General features: G+C 47.3%; 3 protein-coding genes across 3 annotated transcripts; 1 reads left to right on the top strand and 2 right to left on the bottom strand.

The window, feature by feature from the left end:
* The first annotated feature begins 11,976 nt into the window (after positions 1–11,976).
* LOC124675406 (MADS-box transcription factor 26-like) lies at positions 11,977–14,139 on the top strand. The gene is made up of 7 exons (XM_047211483.1): positions 11,977–12,158; positions 12,253–12,334; positions 12,599–12,660; positions 13,029–13,131; positions 13,211–13,252; positions 13,368–13,409; positions 14,016–14,139. Exons 1-7 carry the CDS (start codon positions 11,977–11,979, stop codon positions 14,109–14,111), a joined length of 609 nt encoding a protein of 202 aa, XP_047067439.1. The 3' UTR covers positions 14,112–14,139.
* Positions 14,140–14,350: 211 nt separating this feature from the next.
* LOC124675407 (GTP-binding protein YPTM1-like) lies at positions 14,351–16,440 on the bottom strand. The gene is made up of 8 exons (XM_047211484.1): positions 16,058–16,440; positions 15,842–15,914; positions 15,682–15,729; positions 15,525–15,572; positions 15,323–15,394; positions 15,075–15,230; positions 14,781–14,884; positions 14,351–14,703 (listed from the first exon to the last, which is right to left on the bottom strand). Exons 1-8 carry the CDS (start codon positions 16,069–16,071, stop codon positions 14,595–14,597), a joined length of 624 nt encoding a protein of 207 aa, XP_047067440.1. The 5' UTR covers positions 16,072–16,440; the 3' UTR covers positions 14,351–14,594.
* Positions 16,441–16,889: 449 nt separating this feature from the next.
* LOC124675405 lies at positions 16,890–19,867 on the bottom strand. The gene is made up of 10 exons (XM_047211482.1): positions 19,565–19,867; positions 19,422–19,460; positions 19,010–19,133; positions 18,862–18,923; positions 18,534–18,601; positions 18,306–18,355; positions 18,030–18,099; positions 17,723–17,843; positions 17,537–17,653; positions 16,890–17,339 (listed from the first exon to the last, which is right to left on the bottom strand). The coding sequence occupies exons 1-10, from the start codon at positions 19,808–19,810 to the stop codon at positions 17,244–17,246; spliced, it is 993 nt and encodes a 330-aa protein (XP_047067438.1). The 5' UTR covers positions 19,811–19,867; the 3' UTR covers positions 16,890–17,243.
* Between the last annotated feature and the right edge of the window lie 98 nt (positions 19,868–19,965).

Below are 19,965 nucleotides of genomic sequence, written 5' to 3' on the forward strand. Positions count from 1 at the left end.
GCTAAGAAAGTAGTTTGCCCACTTGACCTACCGCACGTAAAGTACCACGCATGCATCAATGATTGTGCACTTTTTCGGAATGAGTACAAGGATAGAACCACATGTCCGGTGTGCGGCCAAGGACGGTACAAGAGAGGGAACAAGAAAGTTCCTCTGAAAGTTGTCTGGTACTTTCCTATCACTCCCCGTCCGCAGCGGTATTTCGTAGATCCTAAGGAAGCAAAGCTCATGCAATGGCACGCGGAAAGGGAGAAGCCCGCAGATGATCCGGAGAAGGGCAAGATCCTGACACACCCTGCAGACGCTAGCCAGTGGAATGCGTTGGACATTGAGTTCGCAGATGAGTTCGGGAGCGAACCGAGGAACATTCGTCTGGGCATGAGCACCGACGGACTCAATCCCTTTGGAAACCGAGTAGCACGCATAGCACCTGGCCCGTGTTTGTATGGCCATACAACCTCCCCCCGGCTGTGCACAAAGCAGCGGTACGTACACATGAGTATTCTTATTCGGGGGCCAAAACAACCGGGCGTGGACATGCATCCGTATCTCGGTCCGTTGAAAGAGGAGTTAGCCACTGCTGTGGCGGACGCCGGCCCCTACTTGGGACGCGTACAAAAGAGATTATTTCCCTCTCGGAGCCGCATTGCTAACGACGGTGCGGGACTATCCTGGTTACGCATATGTATCGTGCCGGGTGAACCACGGATTCAAGGGATGTGTCAAGTGCATGGATAAGACCCCGCATCTGCATCTGCCGAAGCTCCCGGGTCTTGTAAAACTGTGTTCCAAGGGACTCGAATGTGGCTTCGCTTCGATCACCCGTGGAGAAAATGCAAGGATCTGTTCAACGGCGAAGAGGAGCTCGGAAGAGCCCCACGACCGAGGAGCGGCGAAGAAATATCCGAGCTTTTGGAAAATTGGGAAGAGTGCCCCGCGCCGGGAAAGAAGCGACCGCGGGAATCGCCGCTGCTGGGAGTATGGAAAGCGAGGTCCGTTTTACGGGACCTGCCGTCTTGGAAGGTCCTCCACACGCCCCATAGCCTCGATGTCATGCACATCACGAAAAACGTTACCGAGAGCCTACTTGGCACTCGATGAACATGCTCGGAGAGGACCAAGGATGGCCCGAAAGCAAGAACCGACCTGAAATTGCTTGGCCTCAAGAAAGAACTTCGAGTACCCCACCGATAGTGATGATGATGATGAACGGACGGAAACGACTCGGGGTCACCACAAAAGGGCTAAGAAGAATGAGGTGGTGGTGCTTAAACCTGCCCGCTTCACTCGAGCGAGGAGGAGCTCGAGAGGTTTTTCGAGTGCCTCCTAGGAGTAAAAGTTCCTCACGGTTACTCGGGGAAGATAAGCGAGATATCCGGACGTAGCGAAGAAGAGGTTTAGCGGGATGAAGTCTCACGACCGTCACGTGCTGATGACACGGATACTTCCCGTTGCGATGCGAGGGATAATGGACGACCACGTCCGCGAGACGTTGTTTGGCCTCCGCAACTTCTTCGACGTCATCTCTAGGAAGTCCATCGGCGTTAAGCAGCTCAACGAGGCTACAAGAAGAGATCGTCGAGATACTATGCGAGCTCGAGATTTACTTCCCGCCGGCGTTCTTCGACATCATGGTGCATCTGCTTGTCCATGTAGTGGATGACATCATCCACCTCGGGCCGACATTCTGCACAACATGATGCCATTCGAAAGGTTGAACGGTGTCATCAAAGGATTCGTTCGCAACGGGGCCCGTCCGGATGGAAGCATAGCCAAGGGCTTTCTCACCTACGAGTGCATCTCCTTCGCGGAACTACCTAAGCACCGAGAACGAGGATGTCGGTCCGCCCACCAGGAAGCACGTCGGCGAGGCTAGCGAGGGTTTGGTCACCGCGAGGGCTACCGCGCAATGCATGTCGGCATCGCTGGTCGACACGCCGACTTTGACAGGGGCACACCGAGTCGCGCTACAACACATAGAATTGGTCAGCCCTTGGGTGGATAAGCACAAAAGCTTAATCGAGCAGAAGTTCATCGACCTAGGACGGCCGAGGAAAACGAGGGACGTTACGAAAGAGCACAACTCCACCTTCACGGGGTGGTTAAAGAAAAGGCTACTTGGAAAGTCCCGCACCGATGCCTTCTGCGAAGACCGAGAAACTCATATTCTCCCTGTCACGGGGACCCGGGCACAACGTAAGGACCTATCGGTCGTACGACATCAACGGCTATAGATTCTACACCGAGGAAAAGGACAAGAATAGCGAATATCAAAACTCGGGAGTAACTATGCTATCCTACACCGATGACAAGACCGATGTCAAGGAAAGATTCTACGGAAGGATCGAGGAGATTTGGGAACTCGACTACGTTGGAGTGATGATACCGATGTTCCGTGTGAGATGGGCCAAGAGCGTCGAAAAAGATGGACTATATTTCACCACCATGGTTATACCCGATGCCAAATCGAAGACCCCCCCGCGAAAAATGAGCCGTGGGTGCTCGCTAGCCAAGTTGAGCAATGCTTCTTCATTACCGACCCGTCAAAGCCCAGCCGTGTGGTCGTGAGGAGGGGCAAGAGGAGCATCATCGGAATGGAAGGAGAAGCCGACAAGCAAGACATCGACAAGAACGGCGATCCGAAGATCGAAGAGGAATTTGACAAGTACTTCGACAAGCCTACTACTTATTCGAAAGTAAGAAGGAAGACCACCCTACCGGCTAAAGGTTGCCCGTACACGAGAAGAAATCTCAAGGTGGCCGGGCTAAAGTATTCAACAACCGCGATGAAGAAGGGCAAGAACATTGTCAAGAAACGCTAGCTAGCCACCGATCGGAACCGAGAAATTCAATTGTGGCTTTTTTTTGTGTACTATGTACTTTGGCAAAAACACATGTGTGTATATGTGTGTGTATGACACACAAGCATCCATACATGCATGTGTGTGTGTGGATGTGTGTATATTGTGATTTTTTTTTGAATTATCTATATTAATTAACTTGCATAATTGAACCTTCATTTATTTCTTGGAATAATACACTAGGAATGTATTAAAGGAAATACTATTAAACATTAATAAAAATCACAATGGCTAAGTGTGGAATGATGCGAGGATTTACAAATATGGCTAAGTGTGAACTTTACGTAGCGCACAAAGCCAACATGCGCCACGTGAATCTTTAAATTCGTAGGCGCATGTTAGCTTTGGTGCGCCACGTAAAGTCCACACTAGCCATATTCCAGAACCCACAGTTACTCTGCGCCACACGGTTACTATATGGCCAGAAATTGCGCTGCGCACGCGCGCCTACGTGCGCACGGAATTTCGAGATTCGTAGCGCATGTGGGCTGTGGTGCGCCACAGAATTTTGGCACTTAGCCATATCCCGTCCCCTCTTCCTCGCGTCCTTCACTTTCTTCCCCAACACACACACGCGCGCCCAGAACCCTAACCGCCGCCCGCGCCGCCGCCTCGTCGATGACCACCACGCCGCCACTTCTCTCACCTCGCCGCCGCTGCTCGCCCACGCCCAGAGGAGCCCGCCGCCCGCGCCCAGAGGGAGCGCGAGGAGCAGGAGGAGCGCCGCCCGGCGCCCGCGCCCTCGCCTCGTCGACGGCCACCGCGCCCTCGCCGCGCCCTCGCCTCGTCGACGGCCACCACGCCCTCGCCGCGCCTTGCCCGACGCCCCCTTCCCTGGTGAGCTTCTCCCTCTCCCCTCTCTCCCCCTCCCCTCTCCCCTCTCTCCCCCTCCAAATTTCAGTAGAAGTCGAGCTTGATTGATGAGCGCTGATTTCAGTAGAATATCTGCGTTGTGCTCCATCGTCAGTTAAAATTTTGGAGCAATGATTGCTTGGGTGCTTTCCAGTACAAATGTGTTCTCTGATAATTCTAGACCTTGTAACTGTACATTGAGGATTTGCCTTTCCATTCATAAAATCTTATGACCATCAGCATCTCTGGAGTTTCTTCTTTAAAATTGGGTTCTACATTAGAGCTGCAGAAGAAACTGAAACAAAGCTCATTGCTTAATTGCTTAATTTTTGCGATATGCTAGGTTTACGTGCGTCAGATGTGGTGGATTGTTTGATCTCTAGTTTGTTCATTTTGTTTGGTGGTAATACTTTACTGTTTCGGTTCTGAAATTTCAATCATTATCCTTTTGTGTGCTGTCTTATCTGCATGGATGTTAGTCTGTCATTTAGTCAATTTTCCTTGGCAACTGAGCTGCAGGCATTACGTATAGCCTTTTTAGAGCCCAATTTGACATGCTGTATGAATTGATCGCTGCGGTTTAGCTAGCTTCTTTGAGAATTCTACTATTCCCGGTCTTTGGATCAGAACAGCTTGAGTCTGCTGAATAAATGGTTTTTTTGTGTGATAATTGGTGAATTGGGGAAAAATCATGAGCCAAAGTGTAGTTCTGGTATCCATGTTTTCTCAATATGATATGACAGTTATTGTAATTTTGTGCTATGTAACTTGAGCTGATGATTTGTGAAATACGTGTCATCATGATAGCAATATTGATGGACAAAGACGACCACTGTGCTGCTGCGTTTTTGTTTGCCAATGGTCTGGGTGTTTCATGTTTGGAAACCGAGGACTTCATATATGGTTGCTCAGCCAATTACTGTGTATTTCTTTGTACCAACTACTTGTTTTCCTGCAACAGCATTGACATTTTACTATGAGCATTTCTGATTGACTGTACCTTTTGAATCGCTTAGGCTGCTCATTTGTACTATGTAAGTTAGGCCAATAATTTGTGAAACACGAGCCAGCATGCTCGAGTTGTTGTTTTCTAATGGTTTGTGTGTTTGGAAACTGAGGACTTTGTAGATGGTTGCTCGGCCAATTACTGTAAATACTTCTCTGTAGCAACAATTTGTTTCCCTGCAACAGCATTTCCATTTTACTATGAGCATTTCTGATTAAGGAATTAAGCAATGAGCTTTGTTTCATTGCTTAATTGTAATAAGGCCATTTAAATATGTTGGCTATCATTTCTACCAGGGAAAATAAGGCCATTTAATTTGGGTGCATTATATTGGCAGTAGTGGCATGCAGTAGCTAGCTAGACAGTTGGCATGCAATAGTCTTAATTATGCTACAGTATTTTAGAATTGTGTCCATCACATCCCTTGGAACTGCTAGATTGGTCATGTTCTACTCCTTGCATCTGTTGGAGTAGATATATGTGTTGAAGTGTAGCAAGTGTAGCAGTAGCAAGCTAGAGTAGCACTAGCAAGCTACTTAGCAGTAGCAGTAGCAGTAGAAAGCTACTTAGCAGTAGCAGTAGTGTATAAAATGCCCACTGGTTATAAAATGAGCAAGTGTAGCAGTTTTTGTAAGATTTTTCATAGTTTCAGTAAGAAATGCACATAACAGTAGTGTGTTGATGTAGCTAGGATTCTTCTATATATGCAAATGCAGTGAACACTTATTTATCCAGCCCTCATTCTTCCAGAGAGATTTATTTGTGTAGTAAATTGAATTATCCAGAGAGTACTGGGACATATATGTTATGTATTAATGCATAGAGTGTACTGGTACTGCTTATGCTATAAATTGTATTGGTGCATCTTTGTGGTGCTGGTGTATATGGTGTATCAATTTAGGACTGTACAGGTTATTGTTGATCATTGAAAAATGGGCGGAGTTCTTCATTCTTCTTGGTTATTCTTGTTGTATGTTCTTGGCTGCATGTTGTTGTTGTTGGCCTCTCTATATATGTGAATTGATGATGTTGCTGGCATCTCTATATTATGTGAATTGTTGCAGGGACTTCAAATGAGCTGCCTATTTCTCCCGAAACGTTGATTCACTTCCGTTTCGGTTGAGAAATGGGGCTCCTATGTCCAAAAATTAGCAAAGGTCATGCCGAATTTTCCGGCCGACAATTGTACTAATAGATTTCATCCTCTTCTTTATAGAAATTGCAAATATGTCGGCCGACGACAACGTGGCCGGCACTTCTAAGGCCGCCATGACCCTCGAAGAGGAAGCCGGAGCGGCGAACGTCGAGTTGCGGGATTCGGCCCCTCCCGGCGACAAGAGGAGGAGGAGGTGGACTTGGCGGCGGAGGAAGTCGGAGCCGGCCGTCGGATGACCGAAGGCGGGGGGAGGAGGAGTATGAACCCACCACCGACGGCGGCGACCACACGGGGGTGACGGCGTCGGGGAGGGCGACGGCGGCGGCAACCCGGCTGCTAAGAAGAAGAAGAAGCCGCGGAAGGATCGGAAGCCGACGGTGCTCGCCAACACCACCGGCGAGATCACATTGGTCTCCGAAAGTGGGCAACCACGGGAGCGGAGGCCGTTGCCGGCCGGGTACGGCATGCAACTCGGGTGCATTGTCCGGGAAAGCATGTCGATCAACACGGTGAATATCCGAGGTGAAGGCAATGAGCATTTGGTCGAGCTGCGCGCTTCGGAAGCTTCACCAGACGGTACACGTTCCCGGCGCCATACAATAACTTGGAAAGATCCAACCCGGTGAATAAATTGGCCATCACGAAGATGAGCAACGCCACTGAGCGACTGGAAAAGCCGGGTGAAGGCCAAGATCGATAAAGGTGAAAGCTTTGAGAGTATTAAGAAGGGTGAGCCGATGCTCGATGAAGCGAGTTCCGGATATTCAAGGAGCGGGCTGGATAGCGAGGATGCGAAAGCATGGACGGAGTGGGGTAGACAAATGCATGAGCTCAACTTAGGAGCACATCACCTTGGAAGCGGCGGTTATAGAGGAAAGATTCCCATTTGGGAAAAGGAGGACGAAGAACTTGCACGTGCTTTGGGAAACCGAACCCATGGTTGAAAATTGCGGACCTGCGGGTGAGGTACTTTGTCCGGGCCCGCTACACTGCGGACAGGAATACAATGGAATTCGTTACCGAGCATGACGACGTGAGGAAGTTCGAGGAAAAGTCTGGTAAGGGAATTTACTCGCGCGGTCCATTGCTGCACATATTACATATATGACGTGAATGCAATGCCCTAAATGTGTTCACCCTATCCTTGTCCAACGGAACGAGCGGTTGGCGAAGGCCGATCTCCCCGAGGCCGAATCGTCGTCCCGGGGCTCGACGGAGCCGTGGGACACGCCTTTCAACGGGGCGTTGAATATCCTCAAGGAGAGGCCGAGTATCCAAGCCGCCGACGTCGGGCTGGACGTGTCCGCGGCTTTGGTACAAGCATGAAGTTTCGCGAGTACTACAAAGAGGAAAGCAGACAAGAAGAGAAGGAGGAGCGCGATGTCGAGAAGAGGATAAAGCCGAGGTGGAAGAGGCTGAGGAAGAAGGTCTCCATGCTCGAGGAAAAACGAGCAAACTCGATGGACAAAGATGAGGTGGACAAGCTTTTCGAGAAGAAGCTCCGCGATTTCCTGCCCCCTCGGGTCATCGAGGGGATAGGCTGCGTGGAATGCGGCCGGTCGAGTGGGGTCGATAAAAGTGCCTAGCGCCGGGGCCGAGCAACTCGATCTTCAACGCGTCGCCATCTCCGGATCTGGTTACCCCGCCGCCCACCATCGCCGCGGGGCAGCCGATGGAGTTGGATGAACCGGTGCCCCCGCCGATCCTGCCGAGGCTACCAAGGCGCAGCCGGCGGCGGTGGTGCTTCATAATGCACCCGAGCCGCGAGAAGATTGATAGGCCGGCCGCCACTTGTCTCCACATTAGCACGGCTCAACGCCATCACCAAGGTACTTAACTAATTAGTTATTCCATGCCATCTCCTTCATGCGTTTTGATACCCGGCTATCTAATTAATGATGCCCAACATTACTCGGGACACTCCTTGCATGCTCCTTCACCTGCGCGCCGGCGGCGAGTTGAAGGATGTTGCCACGGGAATGATCATACAACCGAAGAGCACCACGTTGCACACCGTGGCTATGGACGCCAACGTCCCGAAGGTCACTTTGGGTCGGGTGTTGCCGGGGTGCGAAGACATGGACCCCCCAATACGGCCCGAGGGAGCCGACGAGCACTCGACGCTTGAGAACTGCCATGGCTATACCATGGTATGGCCAAAGACCCGGATCCGTCTTGGGGGTCGCTCCACCGGCGCCTCCTCGATCATCCCGGCGGCCGATCGTCCGGCCGCCTGCTCGGAGGGCAGCTCCTCCCGTCGTCACCGCCACAACAAGCCGCCACAAGAAACTGGCTGGGAGAGTCTGCGCCTCAACCGCCACGCCGGCGAGCCTAAAGGCAAGGCCGGCTGCACCGCTATCGCCCATCCCATCACCCAACGAAGATGACATCGATGATGATGGGCCGGTAGACGTCGATGCCTACCTCAACACCGGTGCCGACATAGATGATTTGTACATGGCGGGCGCGCATGAAGAAGCATACCGCGCTCGCGACGAACCGAGTGGCCCACCCAAGGGAACCAAACAGCGCACGGTGTTCCGCGGCTTCTCTCAAGAGACGCCTCCGGCAGCCGATACACAAGAGCCAACCGCCGCAAACATCTTCAGCCCCAATACGCTGATCAACAAGGTCAACGAGCGGTTTGAAGCGTCGGGGGCCGTTGCTCGAAGAAGCCCCGTAAAAGACCTAGTAAGAACAAGGAGAAGTCTGCGAGCCGGCCACCTCCGACGATCCGTCATCGGGACTCCATGGTACCTCCCGGCAAGGATGGCTTGACCAGAATGCATGAAGCCGGCAAACCAATACTGGGTCCGGAGCCGCAACACCTTGCTTCGGAGATATGCTTGCCTCTGCGGGGACGGTATCCTGGTCCTAGAGAGTATCCTTCTTAAGGACAAAGATCCAAATTACCCGGTCTTCACGGTCAAGGTGCCAAGAGATGTGGGCTTCGTCACTGATGCCCCCGCGGATATATTCTTTATAGCGTACGAGGACATCTTCAAGCTATTCCACGCGAGAAGGCTGGACTATAACTTGGTCCGCCTATTCGCGCTCAATGCGGCGATGAAGATCAAGAGAGAGTACCCGGACGTCGCGATAGCGGACCCCTACTACATGCGTGAAAGCCGGTTGAACTTATCGGCGGTGCGGGTACGGGCTTCGTTGTACCTACTGAAGTGCTTCTTGGACAACAAGAGGAAGGACAACATCCTCTTGGCTTACTTTCCCGAGTAAGTACACATCCGCTAGCCCCGTAATAAATTTCTTTTCCATTGCTCATTTCCAACCTCGATCTTGTTCCAAATTTGTGTTGCGCGGAGACACGCACTTGCGTACTCATCTCCATTGCCCCGAAGTTTTCTCTTGCCACCTATTTCGACTCGGGGAGTGCGAAAAAGAAGAACTACGCCAGAATAAGGGGTGTGCTAGATGATGCTCTCGAGGGCTACTTCAAAAAGGGAGGCGCCTTCAAAGAAAAGGCGGAATGTTTCGAGGATGATGGTAAACACAAGTTCAAGCACGTGTTCGAGTTCCCTGTGTCAAGCGGCCGGAAAACAGCACTCGGACGCCTTCTATGTCATGCATCACCTAAAAGGGTTTGTCCGGGATAGCCGAACTTGCGTTTACCATCTGCTCTCCGAGGATGGGCCGAAAAGTTGGCGCGGATCAACGATGATGACCTCGAGAAGACTTCCGGGATACCGGGGTCAAGTTATCACATATCATCATTCAAGACGTCACCACGGGGGGAGGGCCCTTGCACCGGGGTAGAGCGTTATGCAAGAGGGACATCGAGCACCGCCTCAAAGCGCGGGGTGACACGAGGACGTGGATTACAAAAGATCCGTACAAGCCGTTCCCGGAGCCCTGCGAGCCTTGACTTAGTGTGTGATAAACTAGCTATCTTCATCGGTTAGTTTGTATATATATCGATGGACGTGGTCTTTTGTGTGGGTCGTAATTAAACTCTAAGTACTATGTTCATCGGTTTATGTGTATCGGTGGACGTCGTCTTGTGTGTGTGTCGCAAACTTATTGTTGCCGTGCTCAACTTTACTATATACTTTGGTCTAATATTTATCAACATATATATATGCATGATGTACTAATATGATATACTAATATGCCCTTGTCAATAGAGATGCCGACGTACGTTGTGTACAAGGGTCGGGTTCCAGTGTCTACGAGGAGTGGCGGGACTGTCTCGAACAGGTGCACAAGTTCAGCGGGAACAGCTACAAGGGATACGCGATTAGAGAGGAGGCGGTAGCACAGTGGAGGGCACACGTGGGCAAGAAGAAGAACCGGCTGAAGTTCTTGGTCCCCATCTTACTCACCGCCACCGCGGTTGTACTCTACTTTACTTTAGTCTAGGTGGCCGGTGACGATGCATGTGCATATGAGACGAGATGAACACATGTATGTGTATGCGACGATCAAACACATTTCTACTTGTGTAATTTGGATCTAAATGATGTAATGATGAAGACTTGTGTGTATCATGTCATTTGTGTGTCATTTATGAGTAATTCTGTTATTTCGGAATGTGCTATGTATTTCTTGTATATATCCGTATATTTCTGTGAAATACCACTATATACTGCAGAAATGGAAAAAATTCGAAAATCCAAAAATTAACATTCTGTGGCGCATGAACTGGCCGTGCGCCACAAAAACTTATAAATATTCTGTGGCGCATGGAGAGGTAGTGCGCCACAAAATCTGGCGCCAAATTCCGTGGCGCACGATCAATGGTGCGCCACGAAGTCTAAGATTCACGTGGCGCACCGAACAGCGTGCGCCACAGAATTCCAAACTTCTGTGGCGCACCGAGTACTGCGCCACAGAATTCTAATACTAGTCGCGTGGCAACTGTGGCGACTGCCTCGTGCGCCACAGAAAGCGAAAACAGTGTGCCACAGTTAGGGCTTTTTCCACTAGTGCGAGGGGCGCTGGCGATGTCTGGGCGACGCAAGACGATCTGGATCTTAGGGCAGCACTCATGTTCCTCAAGTTGCGGGGCAGAGCCCTGCATGCGGCGGCGTGTTTGGCGGCCGGACGCTCTCTGTTCCGTTTTTTGTCAGTTCGTCTCCTCCTCGGCCACAGGGCTGCTGGTGCAGTTTACAATAAATGTGGTTATCCTAGCGTTACGCTTGTGCAAAGATGAAGACCTTCCTGAGGCCAGTCCTTCTTGATCTAGCTGGAGTGTTAAGTTTCAGAAGGCTCCACCGACAAATGTAACAGTGCACGTTACGCCTGGAATTTGCTGGATCGGGTGGTATTGGTTGTGCGCACGCATGCTTTTATTTCGACCGTTTGATTCTGGAGGGAGCGGCGTGAAGCTCAGTTCTGTGTTGCCATTTGATAACATTCTGATCCATGGTAAAATCAAAGGCGGAGAATATCATGAAGGCTGGATTAGAGGACTAGCAATGGAGGTTCGAGTCTCGAGGAACTTGCTTGGTGTTCTAGGTTTCGCGTTTTGCATCAGCAGTATGCAAGTGGAGGCGACAACGCATGTGGAGTTCAGAGTCTTACCATTCATGGTGAAAATCCAAGATCTGGCCGGCCTTAATTGGTTGCGCCTGATAATGGCCTTGTTCAAGGCATTGTTTTAAGAGCGGGTAATATCTTCAGGGTGAAAATCTAAAATCTTTTGATTAGCCGATGATGGTCCTTGTGCATTGTTTCCTTCTTGGAGGCATCGTTTTTGGATAACCTGGAGTTCACGTCTTGTCTTGGTGGTGATATATTGTTGTTGAGGCTGGAATGCCGTAGCGGAACTTTTATTTCTTATATTTCTTTTTCTTTTTTTGACTGCGTGCATCCGCACTGCTATTAGGGACTTAGGGTATTGCGTTTTTGCAGAAGATAGGTGTAATTAGTATCTCTCGATATTAATATATTCCCTTTTATCGAAAAAAAATTATTCCTTAGTGCTCAGGAGCCCCAATAAAACGCTCACCTCCATGGCAGGTCCAAGTCGCCATTTGCCTCAAGTGCGAGAGGAAGATCCATAGTTGCAGCAATCTCAGAAGCTAGTCCAAACTAGTGGGGAGGTTGTGTGCACAAGCTAGAAGAAATACCGAAGAATAGTAATGGCCCGTGGTAAGGTTCAGATGAGAAGGATAGAAAACCCAGTGCACAGGCAAGTCACCTTCTGCAAGCGCCGGATGAGCCTCCTCAAGAAGGCCAATGAGCTATCTGTTTTATGCGATGCTGATATCGGTGTCAGGGTCTTCTCTCCCCATGGCAAGATTTATGAGTTGGCCACCAACGGGTCTGTACCTCTCTCTTGTTAAGTGATCCAGGCCCAGCTCTTGATAATATCGTTGTTTCAATTTTCCATACGTTTTATGGCTGAGATGTATTAGGAACATGCAAGGCTTAATTGAGAGGTACAAGGGTGACAACACAAAAGAACAAGGTGAAAGTAGCCATCAGAACAAACCTCAGGTCAGCAGCAGATATCACATGATTTATTTATCTCATAATATCAAATAACATCGCAAAGCTATGCATTGGAAGATGCAGTATTTGCATGAAATTATGCAAGGACGTTTAGTATTCAGCTCACAATTTGAGGATTTGTTCATCGCTGACTCGCAAACTTCATAATACTATGCGCAGGAATTTTGAGTTACATTATATTTGACAACGAGATAATATGAATAGTTACTTCTACCAATATTGAGTGTTGGCATTATTTTCGTGTTGCAGATAATACAACAAGAGGTACTACTCTTAAGGCAAGAAATCGACTTACTTCAAAAAGGCTTAAGGTAATCAGCTGCGTTTCATGTATACGCTAAAGTAATTTAACGTCTTCTATCTGAACAACTGATGAAACTTGTTGAACTCATACTACCATAACGACTTATTACCCTGGTGTTCAGAAGAGTCCATTAAAACGGGAATTTCCACTGCATGGTACACAATTACTTTGCTGACTTCCAATTGTTAGTTTTTAAAGCGGTGTTTATAAAAAAAGGTTATAGTCTGATGGCCCTTTTTTGCGAATGCTGATCGGACATATTTAATTGATAATAATCTGTTAAAAATGTTCCAAAATATTATGGAGGTGCAGCATAGAAATAACATTGAGCAATAAGCACGAGATTGATTAATAAAGATGAGCACATCCATGCAGGTACATGTACGGAGCGAATGATATGGACCACATGAATCTTCATGAGCTGCAAGCCTTGGAAAGCAATCTTGAAAATTGGGTACATAACACTCGCTCTACAAAGGTAAGCTTTATGTCCTCTGCACGAACCAAGAATTTCAGAAATGATTACTTTTAATATGCTGTTCCTTTCTGCTGAGCAGATGCAGATCATGTCTAGGGAGATTGAGGTGCTCAAGAATAAGGTTAGCTCTGCAGAGAATTTTATTATTCCTCCAATGAGCCTTTTGAGCCTACATGTAGAAAGATGAAGAGAGCAATTCCGTTTACCAGTATTTTTTGTGTCTATCTGTTTGGCAGGAAGGCATACTGAAGGCTACAAATGATATACTTCAAGAAAGGGTATTTTAATCCTCTTATTTAATACTCCCTCCGATCCATAATAATTGTAGAGGATTTAGTACAACTTATTATGGATTGGAGGGAGTAATATCATTTTAAAGAAACTGCACTGTTTGAGAGTATAAGGTTACATTTTAATTTTAGGGCTAATTTCAAGATTAGTGTTGTCATTTACGAATCGACCATAGCACCCTAAAAAGAAAGAATCAGCCAAAGCCACTGCAATTGAGTCTGGCAATTGACCCATCATAGTTCTTTTGTTTAGCCACTGATGTAAGAGATGCGCACTAGAGTGAATCACCTGATGGAAAATAAAGCACTTATAAAGTGGAACAGATCAGTTTCTTAAAAACAAGCGTGACAAGCTTCCACCAGCAAAACCTGCATCCCTCCATGCTGGTCTTCTAGTTACAGCTAGAGGGACTTCTTTTCTTCTTCTATAAAAAGTGGTGGAAGCTATTTTTTATCTTCTGAAACTAAGGGAGGGGGAACGTTATCTGTCTCATCTTCATATGTCATTTCTTAACCTAACATAGTATTCCATAACATATTTATTTGTTTAGAGAGATAATCAAATATCATAATGTCTTGATCTTGTATGTCCAGATAATTCAGCAGAGTGGGATTCTGGAAACCGGCAGCAACATGGTGACACCACAATTCCCCTTCCAGCGAACCATGGAGAGTGGGCACTACTTCTAGCCGAAACAGCCGACCTATCAAGTTATCACGTCAGCTATGAACTTATCACTTGGGTTCGTCAAGAGGCTACCGTGGATGGAACCCTCCTAACCTTGCGACTGCAAACTCCATGTTGTACAAAGGAAGAAATCATCATCTGTATATGTACTTTTTTTTCCGAAAAGGAGGCAAATCCCCTGGCCGTCTGTTATTTTTCTTTCGAAAATGAGGTTGAGACCCCCGGCCATCTGTATCTGTGCATGCTTTTGCATATGTAAAATCTATGGTCATATGGTATAGCACACAGAATGTTGTGTTCAGTAGATCGAAACCATAAAATTTTAATTTCGACACATGTTGCTACGCTGAAAGATCCACATGAACATCTAAAATCACTTACTGATACAACCTGCGATTACTAAGTAATTAAAAAGGCAAGGAATGCAGAGTTACACATTTAGCAAATTCCTTGTTCATCCTGATTCCTGGAAGATAGTTGAGGCATCATGTTGAACAGCAACTGCTCTTCTGCTTTTGCTGCAGCTGCTGAATTGGCTGGCCTTTCATCTGGACCAGATTGGAGACCTGCCTCTCAAGTTGGCTGCCAGCTTTGCTGCAAACCAGACACACAAGTTTCATCAGCATGAATATACTATGCAAAAAAGTATCTGATCAGTTCATTTTCACTACCTCTTCTTGATTGCTGCAGACATTGCCAAGAACGCCTCCTCGACATTGATGGACTCTTTAGCACTTGTTTCTAGGAAAGGAATGCCTATCTCATCAGCGTAGGCCTGCACTGGTTTAAGTTGCAACAATTCAACATAAAGGCCTGTTCGGAAACAAAATAATATCACAGGAACCAGTTTATTTTCGGGCATGAACATGAAAGGATTACCGTGTTCCGAACTTGTTATGTAAGTTATCCCGAATGTAATTGGAATGGTTCTTTATTTCTAAAATACGTCTAGTTGGAAATATGACCTGTGCTACCGCAGTGTCAACGACCCTGCTCTCAGCCAGATCACACTTGTTGCCAACAAGAAGCTTGCGCACGCTGTCGTTGGCATACTTGTTGATCTCGCTCAGCCATTGCTTGACATTGTTGAAGCTCTCCATGTCCGTGATGTCGTAGACGATCTGGAGACAGCTCAAAGCAACCGAAATGTTTACTGACTGAACTGTGGGTCAAAACTCAAAACTGTAGAAATACATGTGGAGATAACACTGACAATGATCCCGTGAGCTCCGCGGTAGTAGCTGCTCGTGATGGTTCTGAACCGCTCCTGTCCTGCCGTGTCCCACTGTTATACATTTGCAAACATGTAGTAATATCAGATTGCATAGCGAGTACTATTACAGTTTCTGCTTTATACTCTGTATGTTTGTGAAGCAGGAATTTCATGTGCAAAAGTAGACCAATGAACCACTCACAATCTGCAATTTTATGGTCTTCCCTTCCATCTCTAATGTGCGGATTTTCTGCATAGAAGTGAACCAGGAAATACAGGTATCAAGTCAGTGAAGGATCAAAGACAAAGCAAAATGCAGGATGTGAAATGAACATCGCAAGATGAGGAAGCCAACTCACGAAGTCAACGCCGATGGTGCTGATGTAGCTGTCCACATACGCATCATCCTGGATGGACACAAAGAATCACAACAGGACCCATATGCACGATTATGTTCTGATGTCGAACAGAAAGAGAGGTGGGCACGATCAATCAAGCCACATTGGCGATTAAACTCACGGCGAAACGGAGGAGGAAGCAGGACTTGCCGACCGAGGAGTCGCCGATGAGGAGGAGCTTGAACAGGTAGTCGCTGAACCCACCCAGGACGAATTAACAAATAAGAAGAACGTTGTTCAGTGCATCAGAGTAGAACAACCAGGCAATGGGATATATCATGTACGAACGTAAGATCACAAAAACCAGGTGCGGATGAAACGGAGGGAAGAAACTTACAATTCGTTGCCCATGGTTCCTCCTCCCCAGGGCCAAGAACGGAGCAGGAAGAATCGAGGGAGATTTGGTGATGCCTCTAGGAGAAGAGGCTTCTCAAATAGAAAAGAAAAGGTGGCTCTGCAGTGCAGTATAAACTAAGCAAACTGATCTCCCTGAGCATTAGTTTTTTGTTTTCTCTCATCGAATCCCAGGCAGGGTCATGACGTTGCGACTGTTCCCTCCACCCTCCTCGCACATGACTCTGATTGACTCCACACTTTCTTTATGATTGACGACGAGACAAAGGATTCATCACGGGCGCCTTCCTTTGTTACGTAGCAGGTAGCACCTCTCCTGGTACGATCAATATAGCCTTTTCTTCAGTCCGGAAAAGGTTCTTTTAGGTGGGCTGCAGCCGGAGTCATGTAGCGTCACGTAAAGAACACAAAAAAGCATTGCAACCATAAGATACGGACAATGGCGATGGCATGATGTGTTGCCGTATTGGAGTTGGACGGATGCAGTTTCATGTGCCGCTCGTCTTGTTTGGTTGTGTGACCAAAAGCTACTGTGCTTTGGGTGTGTATCTGTGCAACCACCATTGCGTTTCATAGCCAAATGAAAATGGTGAGAATTCTAAGCGGAAAGAACCACAATCCACTGACATTTCATGGCCAAGATTCACACAACAGCAGAACACATGCCAAATAGAGAGAGAAATTGGAAGCCATTGTTTTATAAGTTTAGTACACAATTCAAATCTATAAGATGTGGCGAATAAGGAAAAAAAAAACATAGATGTACATAAAAGGCAGAAACTTATCCATGTAAATTTTGGTTAAAAAAATAGTAGTATCATCATTTGCAACATATGCATAAATCACAAAATAAGTAACTTCACAATATATACAATTTATGTAACTTACACGCACAAAAAAGAACATTTTCTGGTAAAAACATATGATATCTTTTTTTCCGCAGTTTATGAAATTGCCCATATGTTTGCACCAAAATTCACATGGGCATGCCTATATCCATTTTTTACATGGATGGATTTTTTTTTAAGCTTAAAAGATACATTTTTTGTTTTGCTAAGTTCTTAAAACAGGATCATATGAATCCATGTTCCCATTAGTATTCCCCCTTCCTACGTGGTAAAATAGCGTGTCTGAGAATGCTTGTGGTTTTCCAACATTTGAGAGAGAAGCTAGCTACTAATAGAGTACTGTTGAAATAAGTAGGATAGTATCTTCTTATGGTCACCCGACTGGAACCCAGTGTTTGGATCAACCAGGTATGGTACCTGAAATACCCAGACAATATCAAGTGCATTAGAAGTTATCTTGGGAGGGAGGATGCTGAAGTGCAAAGCTAAAAGAACTTGCAGGCACAGAGGTTTAATTGCAAGAACAAGAATAGTAAGCATAAAAATAATTTAGTGGCATGTTGTAAGTTTTTTTTAAGTGCTGTTTCAAAATGAAGCATATGCTCCACTTATACCTGTTTTGCACCTGCTATGCTCGATAGTGAATCCATCTTCGAGGACCCCTCTCCGACGTTCTGGAGAACATAAGGAAGCTCCAATTCACAGAGAGCCTCGCGGACAAACCTAGCATACTGAATCCCCCAAATATGAGAAGAAAACATAATCGACTAGCAAGTGCATCAATGGAGGAGAGTTCCTACGGTATTGTTCTCGAACGAAAAGAGTTCCAGCTTTTCTGCAGGTACTGCACCAGCTTTGCTCCACATTGTCATACCTCTTCCAGCTCGGAGAAGCGTAGGTACCCATCCTGTAAAAATTGTACTGCAGAAAGTATGGAAGTGGCTTGAGAATAGCATATGATGAAAGGAAATTTGTCTAACATTAGTCCGGAAAACTAGTTTCAGCCCTCAGGCATCAGAGGGGTGTTTCCACGGAATGCCATTCCAACATCAAAACATCATAGAACATGCAAAGACATAAGTTATCCGAATAAGCAAAGCTGGATACCTCTCAAGGAGTCCAAAAGAAGGGCTTTTTCCTTGACCATACTGTTTGAACAGGTACTTCACAATATCTCCTGCATATTCAAGGCAAATGTAAGTACCTATTGATTTAGTAGCCGGTTATTACTAAATTATGCAAACAGGAAGCACATCATCTTAAACATGATTATGGTATTCACTGTTTCCATGCCCACAAACAAAGAGTTCCAAAGAGAAATCTCAAAGAAATATCGACTGCCACCACCACCCAAAAGAAAGATAAAGGAACAAGGGCTCGTACCACTTTCATACATTGTAACGCCAGTACTTGCATCAACAAGAAGTGGAAACCTATATAAGAAAGTACAGAAGATAACCAGGTTCAGTGACCACAAGGAAAACATGACAAGAAAAAGATGCCATAGTAATGCCAAAAATGTTAACCATGAATGGAGAATTTATGTACTTTCCAATCTGCATTTCTGTTCAACTGAATCTACAATTAAATACGGAATTGATGGAGACATACTGCTCCTTCCCTCCAATGTTCCTGACCACGTCTCTATGCCTCAGTGATCCTTTGGGACAAGGATAAACCTGCATTTATTTAAAAAAATGGAGGCAAAGTCATTACCAACAAAACTACCAAATTACAGGAACAAATTGGTACCCTAGAAGAAAAACACTTTCTTGTTGACATATATTGCCTCGGAGCTATAATTAATACAAACCCCACAAGCAAAGACTATAATGCAACACTATGTGTGTTGATGGCATGGTTTTTTCCTAGACATTCATCTATAGTCTCCTAATATGGTAGCAGAACCGAAGAGGTAGTATAAGAGATGGTGGAACACCTCTGCAGAGAGATCAAGCTCAGTCATGGCCTCCCGAACTCTCCTACAGAAGGGGCATGCCTCTGTTGGAAAGAGATGAAAGTATCTGATAAGTAAAACATTCTCCAAATTCCTGATTTGCAAGGTAGAACCAGCCAGAAAAAGTTACCAAACTCATATAGTTGCAGAGTCGGAGCAGTTGTTGTTGTTGGGCTAACGTTTTCTCCACTACTAGCTGCCACACTTGATCCCCACGGTAGCCTAGCTAAACTTGATAGAGAAGATGTGGCAACCTGGCAAACAATAAAAGCAATAACAGACAGTCATTGAGAAACCTCAACATGCACACCACGAGAAACTTCTGCACAAACTACACTATCAGCAAAACACTACACTATCAGCAGCAGTGAATACGCAGAGCAGAAGCTCCCATTTGCTCACACAGGGTGTTTTCTCGTGGTGAGAATTTCACTTGTTGCGACCGCAAGTACTGATACAGGAAAGTAGGTTCTAGCCGAAGCTGATGTAGTATTTTGCGAGCGCCAATCAGTCCAGCGTGTCGAAAGCTGAACAAGGATTACCTCGACGATGTCATTCCGCTCCTGAGAAGGATCCCCGCCCTGCGTGTCAGTTCACAGAAACAACACGTTTTCAGCAAACGAGTCGTCCAAACAAACCGATTTTCAGTCTCAGTGGGGACTAAAAAAATGCAGCAATCCGTTACCCCGAAGAACTTGAGGAGCGGGCAGAGGAACGAAAGGACGCTGCTGCTGCTGCTGGTAGCGGCGGCGGTGCTGGTCTCGGTCTCGCCCGCTTCCGCCCTCGGAGGTTGCGCTCGGGTGAGTGCGAGGGCGCCGGACGAGCGGCGGCGGAGAAGGCGAGGCCGAGCTGCTCGAGCTGGAGGAGAGCGCCCGGGAGGCGGGGGCCGAGATGCAGGGCGGAGGTGGGGATGGTGGGCGAGGGGCAGCATGACGGGACGAGGGAGCTTGGTTGGCCTGAGATGCGGCCGCGGGGGCGAGCTGCGGGAGTTCGGCTGGGCGTCACCGGCGGCGTGTGGTGGCTGTGAGCGTGTGACTCGGCTGACGCCTGAGGGCCCAACAGGCCGACTCAGACGCCAAAAGTGGC

Source organism: Lolium rigidum, chromosome 7 (genome assembly GCF_022539505.1).
Source record: "Lolium rigidum isolate FL_2022 chromosome 7, APGP_CSIRO_Lrig_0.1, whole genome shotgun sequence".
In the NCBI taxonomy this organism is placed as follows: Eukaryota; Viridiplantae; Streptophyta; class Magnoliopsida; order Poales; family Poaceae; genus Lolium; species Lolium rigidum.